This window comes from Vicugna pacos, chromosome 34 (assembly GCF_048564905.1).
Source record: "Vicugna pacos chromosome 34, VicPac4, whole genome shotgun sequence".
In the NCBI taxonomy this organism is placed as follows: Eukaryota; Metazoa; Chordata; class Mammalia; order Artiodactyla; family Camelidae; genus Vicugna; species Vicugna pacos.
In genome coordinates this window covers 17615438-17626003 of record NC_133020.1, presented here as the reverse complement: position 1 = coordinate 17626003, position 10566 = coordinate 17615438, and the positions used below count along the sequence as shown (strand labels likewise).

The following is a 10566-nucleotide window of genomic DNA, read 5'->3' as shown; positions in this document are numbered from 1 at the left end:
GTGTCTCGCAGTTTGCAGTTTCAGGGTGGCTGAAGGTGGGAGTGGCGGTGGCTGTGGCTGGCCTGGGAGGAGACAGGTATCTTGGGCCTCCGGAGGTGGGGCCGCTCAAGGCTGTGATTTGTCAGGGAAATCTCGGCCACCTGCTCCCCTCATGCAAATGACCCCTAACCCCTGACAGCTGCTCCTTCGGCCTCCTACCCTAAGCCCCGTCTTCCCTCACCGAGCTTGACTGAGACTTAGGGCAGCCTGATCCCTCTGGTTCTTGCCTTCACAGCCCCAGCAGGGCCCCGGGTGTCACGGGGGCAAGGAGTGGGTCCAGCCTATGATAAGAGTAGGGGACAGGTTGCCCTCTACTTGCGAGTCTTTCTCCACTGAAAGCAGGGCCAGGCCTGTCCATTCTCCTTGCTGGATCCCCTGGACTTGCCCCCACTCCCCCAGGATCAGACCTGGGGGCAGCTGGTTGGGGTTTGTCCAGAAGAAGGATTATCCAGATCAGTCCCTTCTAATCTCAGCTCCTGCCTGCACCCTCCCCATATTCGCTGTAACCCGCTTCCCCCACTACCCTGAGCTAAGGAACACAACTTGGGGTGTTGACAATGGGCCATCTCTCACCCTCATTCTCTGCCTCCTGGACTGGTTGCTAGGTAGGCCCTGAGGGCCAAGATCATTGCCATGGGTGGGGGCCAGGGCCTGGGGGGCCCCTGGAACTGTGCTTGCTGCTGCTCCTTTGCACCCCTCCCAACCCTGACCCTTAATCCTCACAGCTTTGCTCTAATCCCATGGGGCCTGATGCTCTGCTCTCTGCCTCGAGAGAGACCGGCTGGGGGAGCACACCCCCCCCCCCCCGCCGCCAGGGCTCGCTACGGGGGGCTGCTCCTCTGTATCACCCCGCACTCCTGCTCCCACCCTCCCCCGGGCTGGGCCCAAGTCTCTCTGGAAGCCACACATCTCCCTCCCTGTCCTCTCCCCCCACCCCTGCCAGCTGATTTCATTTGCCTGACGTTAGCCCTACCCTTCCCTGTCAGTGCCCCCCCGCACCCCCCAGCCGGGGCCAGGCCAGGCCAGCTCCTCTGGCAGTAGAGCCGGGGCAGGTGACAGGCGGGCGTCGCAGCTGAGGGAGTGAGGAGGCACCCGGGAAGCGGAGCTGGAAGCCTAGAAGAGGTCCAGTCAGAGCCCAAGTAAGAGGGAGCTGGCCCAGCTCCGCCCTCCGGGGCTGGGGGCTGCAGGGAGGGCGGGCTGCACCAGCGCTGGCTGGCTGCACCCTTGGAGGGGCTGGCAGAGCAGGGGAGGTGGTGCCAAGCACCCAATCATTTCTCTCTTTGAGGGGTGGACTCATGAGGAGTCCTGTGTGGGGTGAGGGCCTGGTGGGGATCCCCTGACACCTACCCCCATTTCTGGCAGGAGTAGGAGCCACCCCTCAACCTCGCAGCCATGGGGGAGATGGAGCAGCTGCGGCAGGAGGCGGAGCAGCTCAAGAAGCAGATTGCTGTAACCCCAGGACCCTCCTGCTAGGGGACCCCCGAAAACATGGAACCGGGGCATGAAGGACCGTGGCCTGCGGGGAGGGGGCTGGATTCACCCTTGAGTAACACCTTAGAGACCCCTGACCTGGAAGTGGCCAGAGACTTTCTGAACTTAGACCTCATATTTGGGGTGCCCCCCAAACCCTAGAGTCCCAAGCCCACCTACCTCAGATGACCATTCACCCCCACACCCCACCTTTACCCTCCTCTGATGCCTGCTTTCCCCCACAGGATGCCAGAAAAGCCTGTGCTGACATTACTCTGGCAGAGGTGAGCTCTCCTGTCCCCCGACAGGGCTGGAGGGGATGCGAAGGGAGGGATGGGAGCTCCCTGAGCAGCCACAGCCTGGTGCCCAAGCTCTAGAACAGCACGTCCTTGGAACGAGGAACGACATTTATTAATTCATTCAGTAAGCATCCTGTGAGGTCTGCTCTGGGCCGGGCACCACGTCAGAGACCAAGGAGGAAGATGCCATCCTATCTCCGTCCGTAAAACAAGAGTGATCACCCCCTCACAGGGCGGTGAGGATGAGGAGGGGGCCGTGCCTTGTAAATCAGAAAGCCCCTGGAGGCTCTCATTACTAGTTGCCTAATACTGCAGTTTGGCGGTTCTAAGATGCATGTTTTCACATTTTGACATTTTGGAAATCAAGATGCATCCACTAGAGGGTATAGCTCAGTGGTAGAGCGTGTGCTCAGCACTCACAAGGTCCTGGGTTCAATCCTCAGTACCTCCATCAAAAAAACTAAAACAAAACAAAGATGCCTCCAGCAATTAGTGATCCCTCACAACTATAGTTGGCAGGGTTTTTCTTTCTCAGTGACCCCTAAAAGAATCATGCTTCTTAGAGTTGGTAGCACCTCAAATTGGATGAAATGTTAATAATGAGTAAATATTTACTGAAATTGAGCCAGACACTGAGCTAAGTTACTTAAATACATAATTTTAGTTAATTTTCGTGGCAATCCATTAAGGTAGGTGCTAGAAACCTCATTTTACAGAGGAGGAAACAGGCTCAGAGAGGTTAAGTAACTCACCTGAGAAAACAAGTAAATAGAAAGTCAAGTCTATTGTCTCTGGACCCCCAGCCTAAGTCTAGAAGCTGGATGGAGTTCAAGGGGCATAGGACCATAAAGTTCCGGAGGTGCAGTGCAGAGCCATGGCGCTGCCCTAGGTCCCAGTGAGAGCTGGCTGTGCTGCAGTGGTGCGTGAGGGCAGGCTCCTAGCGGCTGGGTTTGGCCAAATGTGTGCATCGCTTCCCAAGTCCCTGTGCAGAGGCCTCATGTTGGCAGCTTGAATTGGTGAAGGTGGGAGTATTTACATGGTGGAAATCCATCCCCCCCACAGAGGAGAGGTGGTGGTTAGACCCTTAGCAACCTGCCCCGGGCCACACCGGTGTCTGTCCCCAGCATCCGCATCTGTCTAAGCTACTCCTAGGCAGAGGCTGGTTTCTCTGAGGCTGGGGGCCTGACCTGGAGGCTGGCACGGAACAGAAACTTGTACAGATCAGTGGCTGTAACACTGACATGTGGACATATGCCCTGCTCACTCTGATTTCTAATGTCCCCTTTCCTGCAGCTGGTGTCTGGCCTAGAGGTCGTAGGACGAGTGCAGATGCGGACCCGGCGAACGTTAAGGGGACACCTGGCCAAGATATATGCTATGCACTGGGCCACCGACTCCAAGTGAGGCTTGAGAGGCGTGGTGGGGATGGGGGGCAGGGAGGAAGGAGGCTTGGGTGACCCAAACGTCCTCTCCCCAGGCTGCTGGTAAGTGCCTCGCAAGATGGGAAGCTGATCGTGTGGGACACCTACACCACCAATAAGGTACTGTCGCCCTCTCCCTTGGGGCTTGATGCCGCCCTCCTCTGCCCTCCCCACCGGGAGCTCGGCTCAGGCCCCCTGCCGCACGGCCTCCTGCAGGTGCACGCCATCCCGCTGCGCTCCTCCTGGGTCATGACCTGTGCCTATGCCCCATCAGGGAACTTCGTGGCGTGTGGGGGGCTGGACAACATGTGTTCCATCTACAGCCTCAAATCCCGGGAGGGCAACGTCAAGGTCAGCCGGGAGCTCTCTGCTCACACAGGTGAGTGAGAGACCAAGGGTCCAGGGAGGCCCTGGTCCTGGTGGGGTGTGGCCCTGTAGCCAAGGCCCTGTCCTAACCGCCCCCAGGTTATCTCTCTTGCTGCCGCTTCCTGGATGACAACAACATTGTGACCAGCTCTGGGGACACCACGTGGTGAGGACCGAACACCGTGGGCGCTGGGGCTTGGGAGGCACTCCTGTGCTGGCCTTTCTCTGTGACAGCCTCCCCTCCCTCCTCAGCGCTCTGTGGGACATTGAGACGGGACAGCAGAAGACTGTGTTTGTGGGACACACGGGGGACTGCATGAGCCTGGCTGTGTCTCCTGACTTCAAACTCTTCATTTCGGGGGCCTGTGATGCCAGCGCCAAGCTCTGGGATGTGCGGGAGGGGACCTGCCGGCAGACTTTCACTGGCCATGAGTCCGACATCAACGCTATCTGCGTGAGCCCCACCTCTGTGCTACACCTCCCAGGACTGCCTCCCACCTCCAGCACCCCGTCCTGTATCTGCTCCCGTAGGCCCCCTGCCCCTTTCCCTTTAATTTTCCCCTTTGAAATAATTTCGCCTTACAGAAAAGTTGCAAGAGTAACAGAAACAGCTCCCATCTGCCCTTCACCCACGTCCACTGTTAACGTTTCACCACATTTGCTTTACGGAGAGGGAGGAAGTGAGGGAGGGATGGACAGACATACACCAAGATGGAGGTGTAGGTACATTTTGTTACTTCTTCCCCTAGATCTTTTGAGAGCAAGTTGGAGACCTCCTGCCTCTTTACCCCTTAAATTCTTCAGTGTCTGCTTCTTAAAATCAAGGCCATTTTTACACAGCCACTGTCTATTTCTTAAAATCAGGAAATTTAACACCAATGCAATACTGTAGCCTACAGTCTATATTCAAATTTCACCGATTACCTCAAAAATAGGAATTCTTTTTCTGTCCAGCAACGTGCACCTCATTTCCCTGCCGTGTCTTTTCAGTTTCCTTTAAACAGGAACCATTTTTGACCTTTCTCTGTCTTTCATGACATTGACATTTTTGAAGAGTACAAACCAATTTTCTTAGACGTCCCTCCGCGTCAGGTTTATCTGACATTGCCTCAAGATGAGATTCAGGGTATGCGTTTGTACTCGGCCCTGCGCTTACACGCTGATCCAGCCAACTGTCATGGTTGGAGTCTGGGACAGCCTCCGCCCTTCTGGTGGGGTGACCCTGGGCAAGTTGCCCAGTGCTCTCCCCTGCAACGTGGACATAATGAAGGCCAGTGAAGGGTGTAGGGGAGCCCCGGCAGCAGCTGGCAGGTGATAAACATCAGCGACCACGCAGGCGGAGGAAGGGACGACCAGAGAGGCTAAGGGAAACAGCTGGGCCTGGAGCCACCAGGGCAGGAGCAGGGAGAGGGCAGGAGAGACAGCAGGGTGCCCAGGACTGAGTCCTGACCTCCCGGCCACCTGTACCCCCAGTTCTTCCCCAATGGAGAGGCCATCTGCACAGGCTCGGATGACGCCTCCTGCCGCCTGTTCGACCTGCGGGCGGACCAGGAGCTGACCACATACTCCCACGAGAGCATCGTCTGTGGCATCACATCCGTGGCCTTCTCCCTCAGTGGCCGCCTGCTCTTTGCGGGTTATGACGACTTCAACTGCAACGTCTGGGACTCCATGAAGTGTGAGCGCGTGGGTAAGGCCCCCGCCCCCACCCCCGCTCCCCTCTTACTGCTTCTCCCTGACTACTGAGTGACTGACTCCGAGCTCTACCCCTAGAATCCAGTCCCCCTTGGTTCCCAACCTTGGACCATCTCCTTTCAAAGAAAAGTTGCTCTAAGCGGCCCTTCTCCACCGCCCAATGCCATAGCTGCTCCCCGCCCGAGGGGCCCCTCCCGTCATCCCCAGACCTGTGGACCCTGGATGTCCAGTCAGTTCTGGGTTCCAGGGGCATCCCCTGAAGGGAAGGGCAATCTCAGGGACAATGCAATGACAGGATCAAGGGGATCGCGAGTGACCTGAGGGCTCTGGCCCAAAGCTGGGTGCTTCTTGGGGACTGGCCTGGTCTGAGGTTGAATCAGCGAGTGTGGCTTCTTCTCTTGGGAGAGGCCAGGTGCCAAATGAAGGTAATGCTGGCCAGAGAGTCAGGATCCAAACCTTAATTCCGTTGTTTTCTTTCTGAGCGCCCTTGGCCAAGTCACTTCTCTCTGGGCCTCAGTTTCTATTTGGAAACCCTCCCTGTTTTCTAATGCCCATCAAGGTGCCCTTGCTTTTTCTCCCAGCTCAGTGACACCTCCCAGTCCCTCCCTGCCCCTCCCCCACCCCAGGTTCTCGGCACAGAGATTGGCCTCCAGAGAAAGCCTGCCCCTTAGGGCTAATCCTCTTTCTCTGGGGGCTGGAGTCCCACACCCCGCCTACCTAACCTAGGGCCCCTGTGTGTGACCATACACTCCCTGTCAGGCTGACTCCTCTCCCTTTTCTTCAGGCATCCTCTCTGGCCACGACAACAGGGTCAGCTGCCTGGGGGTCACAGCTGATGGGATGGCTGTGGCCACTGGTTCCTGGGACAGCTTCCTCAAAATCTGGAACTGAGGAGGCTGGAGGAGGGGGAGGTAAAAGGCCATGAAGACACTCAGCTGGCCCTGCCCTGCCCAATTTCTTTAAGATTTTCTCTTCTAAGACCCCAGCTGCCATTCCCGCCCAGCTTTCCCCTTTGAGGGCAGTGGGGAGGATGGGGAGTGTGCCTTTGGGAGGCAGCATCAGGGACATGGGCAGGGAACTGCCCCATCTCCTCCCATGGCCTCCCCTCTCCATGGTCCTGACAGCTTCTCCCTTAATGAGCAAGGATAATGCACCCCTAACCCCCGCCCTTGGCAGGCCTACCAGGCTTACTGTCTGAGACCTTAAGCCCTAGGATCCCTCTCCCAGAGCCACCACCTTTGTCTAGACCCAGGTGGAACAGGGTGCTCGGCCCCGTGACTATGGCTCTGGCACCACTAGGGTCCTGGCCCCCTTCTTCATGCTTTCTCCTTTGTCTACCTTCTTTTCTCTCCTAAAGCACTTGCAATAAAGCGTAGCTGTGATTCTTGCCTCCCACCTCACTTCTGTCCCCAAAAGATGCAGGTCCCACTTAAATAACAAAGTATTATGGGAGCAGTGATAAAGGTTGGGGATCAGCTAGCTGTGGGCAGAAGAGAGGGTGGAGGCAGAAGCCCAAGCCTCCTGGGGAAGGCCTGAGATGGGTTAGGAGGAGAAGGTGGCTGGTGGGGTGTGCACGACAGTTCACACCCGCCTGCCTTTGGTGACTGTGTATTTGTCCAGAAGGGTTATGTTGAGACGGGATCAGACTATAAAAGGCCTATAAAAAGCCAGAGTCTAGACTTTATCCTAAGGGCAGTGGGGAACAACTGGGGAGTTTTAACCGAGTAGTAACGTGATCAGTGATGCTCCTCCGGAAGATCATCCTAGCAGCAATACAGGTGGATGAAATGGAGGGAAGGGAGCCTGGAGGGAATAGAGGGAAACAAGGTAGGAGGCAGGTGGCAAGAAATGCAAGAGCAATAGGACAGAGGGGCAAGGGAGGGGATGAGGGAGAGATTAAAGATACAGAATCACTAGGATGTAGGGATTGTAGGGACCGAGTGCGAGGATAAGGGATAGTCCGAGGGAAGGATTCAAGGTGATGGCCAAGGTTCGGGTTTGGCAACTAGGTGGCTAGTGCTGTCATTCACAGGGATGGAGAACGGGGGAGGAGGAATAACTCTGGGGAGATCACAAATTCAACTTTAAACAAGCTGACTTTGAAGCACCTGTGGGGCAGCTGGATAAAGGTCAGGCTTAGGCAGAGAGACCTGGACGTTACCAGAATACAGATGAGTGACAGCTAAAGTCCTAGAAGTGAACACCCAGGGAGAGAAAGAAAGAGTCAAGGACAGTGCCTTAGGGAACAACAGGATTTAAGGGAGGTACGTAAAAGAGGCTTAGAGGTATCAGTGCGGGGGACACTCAGGCCAGGGAACACAACACCCTCCCTCTCCAGACTGTCTTTCTCCATGCAGAAGACCCAGCACAAGGTTTAGGTATAATACTTAAAAACATCATTTAAAATCACTTCCTTTAATATACAGAAACACATAAAACACAAAGAAAGCCAAGGAGGCTCTGAGTCCCAGAGTTGGTAGTTTAGGAGGGGCTGAGGAAAACGAGCCTTTCCAGTCTCCCAGGGAGAGAAGGGATGAGAGGCACAGAGTATCACTCAGCTCCTGGCGAACCCTGTACTGGGGCCATGCACGGCCTAGTTCTCCACCAAAGGAAAGTGCCGATTTTCCTTGTCCTGGCCCTGGCCTTGCTCCCATGCTCTTCCTCCAGTTTTTGGAAGTCGTCCAGTTCCCAGAACAGCCCCTCCTTTTAGTTCCTTAATGTTTTCACTCAGGGGAGAAGGCCGCTTACTCTGCAAAAGGCAGTGTGCAAGTTGAGGGAGGGAGGTTGTCCAGGGGAGGGAAGAGTCGGGGAAAGGGCCTCCCACCTTTCCGTTGGATTTCCTAGTAACAGATTTCACCCTGTGTCCCTTTACCTGCCGTGGTGTCAGAGTCCCGGGGGAGTTGTCATCCTGCAGGATGGTGAGAGGAGATCTTCCTAGTACCTTGCTGTTTGGTTTCCACCTGCTGCGCATGGAACCTAGGGTGGGGACGGAGTTAAAACAAGGAGCCAAGATTAGGGGCTTATAGTTTATTCCTCCTCCATTCATCCAGGGACATTATCCCAGAGTGTTAGCCCAATTTCTCTTCCCCATACCTTGCTCTTAGATTCTGTACCTGGAGATCGAGGTGTCTCAGGGTCTCTCAAGGGCTTGTCTGAGCCCTGGCTGCCCACTGGGGTTCCTGAAGACTGTCCTGTTTCCTCCTTGGAAAACACCTGCTTGGAAGGGAGCTCAGTCTGACTCCAAGGTGACATCTGGTCCTCAAGGGAAAACTGGCTGTCCAAAGGCAAGTCCAGTTGAGAAGACGGAGGTGTCTCCAGGGGCAGAATAGGCTCTGGGGGAAGATCTGATTTGGGGTCTTCGGTCTCAAATACGTCGCTCAGCTGTTTCACCAGTGGGCTTGGTGGCTCTAGCGGGGGAGAAATGAAGTGAGACAGTGACCCTCTGATTTGTATCAGGTGGCTCTAGCGGGGGAGAAATGAAGTGAGACAGTGACCCTCTGATACAAATCATTCAGCAAGGAGGAAAAGATGTACGAGCCTTAGGAGTCATGCCCTCGTGGGTGAGGGACTGGGAAGAGAGAAGGCAAGGCGTGAGAGAGCAAAATGTTCAGAAAAGAGTGACACAGGTCCAAAGCAGGAGGATGGAGCCCCCTTTAAAGTGGTGCCCTGAGAGGATAGCTTCATTTGACCCCACCTAAGGGTGCTAGGTGACGGCCTGAGCAGAATAACCTGAGCCCAACACTTACCTCCGCTGCTGGTCTTCATAGGTGTCCGTGCAATGCCAAGGGTAGGAGAGCGGGGATCTGAGTCCTGGGTCTGCTTAAGATCCTCCAGCTTCTCTCCTGCTGGCTGGTCTGGCTGTGGAGAGCTCTCCACCTGTCAGAACCAAAAGTTAGAACAAGTCTGGGCCCTGACTCTTCCCTCCCAGGTCTCTAACCTCAGTCCGATACTACAGGCTGGAATTGCCAAAGCCCTCAGACATCCAGCCTGCTTCCCCTGGTTGAGAATGTGAAAAACAAGGCCTCAAAGTAGGGGAGTGAGGGTGGGGTGGGAAGTGAGAGGTCTTTCAGAATCAAGGCAGTCAGGTTAGGCAGAGGCCCAAGAATTCAGACAATGTCGCTGCCTCCCCTACCCCGGCCCGGAGTACCTGGATGGGAGTGCGCAGGATGCCGGCGGTGGGTGAACGGGGGTCCGCCACTCGAGAAAGAAGCTTGTTGTGCGGCGGCGGCCGCGCTGGAGTGACTGGGACGCTCTTGGCTGAGCCCATCTCAACCGGTAGTAATAGGATGGGGCGGGGCAGGGCCCGGCCCGGGCGAGGAGGGGATGCCTGTGAGAAGTGACTCAGGTCTCAGTCCTTACCGCGACCACGTTCAGCCTGACTCCAGACCACCCGATCTTCCCCGTTCCCCTCTGAGGAACCGCCTGGCCGCTGGGCTAGAGGTCTCTATGGGGATAATGACTATTACAGCTGATAGGGCAGCTCCTTCCGGGCCTGCCGGGCCCTCGAACTTATCCACCAACTTATTCAAATCACTTACCGGGCCCCAATTTCACCTTTGGGTGCAAAGCAGCTCGTTCCTCAGCTCCCGAGGCGGTTTCAAACTTCCCGCCACGCCCCTGCCTTGGCCCCATTGGCTGAGCCGACGCAGGCTGCTATAGGCCCGCTGTGTGAGACCCGCCTCCAGTGGAGGAAGTCATTGGGCTGAGAGGACGTCCATCATGGGGGCGTGGAGCCAGTGGGCAGCGGCTTGGCTAGCCCAAGGGAGACGCCTCCTTCATCACGGGACTTTTGTTCCGTATGGTGCTGCGAGTAGTCCGTAGAGAGATTTTGCGGAATGCCAGTCTTCGCTTTTGAGACTTTCAGTTTCATTATCATATGATTTTATTAAAAAAATAGAATCATGAATTATTACGCTATTCTGCACAGATCCAGCTGGAGACAGAGTTATGAAGATTCTTCTCAGGCGAGAGAGATAGTAATCTTTATTGGTAGACAGAATTAGCAATCACTCGACACTAACCCTCTCAAACCTCGCCTCATTGGACAGCTGCTTTTCAAATACTAAGAGTACAACTGCCCTTCTATTTTCCAATTGGACGAGCCCCCAGGAAAGTTTCTGGGATTGACTAGTTTGAACAATCGTCAGTCTCTGCGCTTCCGTGGAAGGCACGCGAAGGGGCTGTAGGGGGTCCCCGAGTCCCAGCAGTCAAAACTGTGAGGCCCACCTCGCTGCTCTACGTGCGCTCTGCCCTGGAGGAGTGGGATTGGTTCTTTC

General features: G+C 55.7%; 2 protein-coding genes across 7 annotated transcripts; one reads left to right on the top strand and one right to left on the bottom strand.

The window, feature by feature from the left end:
- The first annotated feature begins 133 nt into the window (after window positions 1-133).
- On the top strand, window positions 134-6667 carry GNB3 (G protein subunit beta 3). Of its 6 annotated transcripts, XM_072954652.1 has the most exons (11): window positions 134-644; window positions 1026-1178; window positions 1402-1488; window positions 1755-1793; window positions 3102-3208; window positions 3286-3349; window positions 3446-3608; window positions 3695-3761; window positions 3848-4049; window positions 5069-5285; window positions 6075-6667. In XM_072954652.1, exons 3-11 carry the CDS (start codon window positions 1432-1434, stop codon window positions 6179-6181), a joined length of 1023 nt encoding a protein of 340 aa, XP_072810753.1. In that variant the 5' UTR covers window positions 134-644; window positions 1026-1178; window positions 1402-1431; the 3' UTR covers window positions 6182-6667. The 6 variants fall into 6 exon arrangements, with proteins under 6 accessions (XP_072810753.1, XP_072810752.1, XP_072810750.1 ...); XM_072954651.1 differs by having other exon boundaries at window positions 1402-1793; XM_072954649.1 differs by lacking the exons at window positions 5069-5285; window positions 6075-6667 and having other exon boundaries at window positions 3848-4723.
- Window positions 6668-7686: 1019 nt separating this feature from the next.
- On the bottom strand, window positions 7687-9937 carry CDCA3 (cell division cycle associated 3). The gene is made up of 6 exons (XM_006210874.4): window positions 9829-9937; window positions 9438-9617; window positions 9037-9166; window positions 8404-8697; window positions 8163-8266; window positions 7687-8039 (listed from the first exon to the last, which is right to left on the bottom strand). The coding sequence occupies exons 2-6, from the start codon at window positions 9555-9557 to the stop codon at window positions 7884-7886; spliced, it is 804 nt and encodes a 267-aa protein (XP_006210936.1). The 5' UTR covers window positions 9558-9617; window positions 9829-9937; the 3' UTR covers window positions 7687-7883.
- Between the last annotated feature and the right edge of the window lie 629 nt (window positions 9938-10566).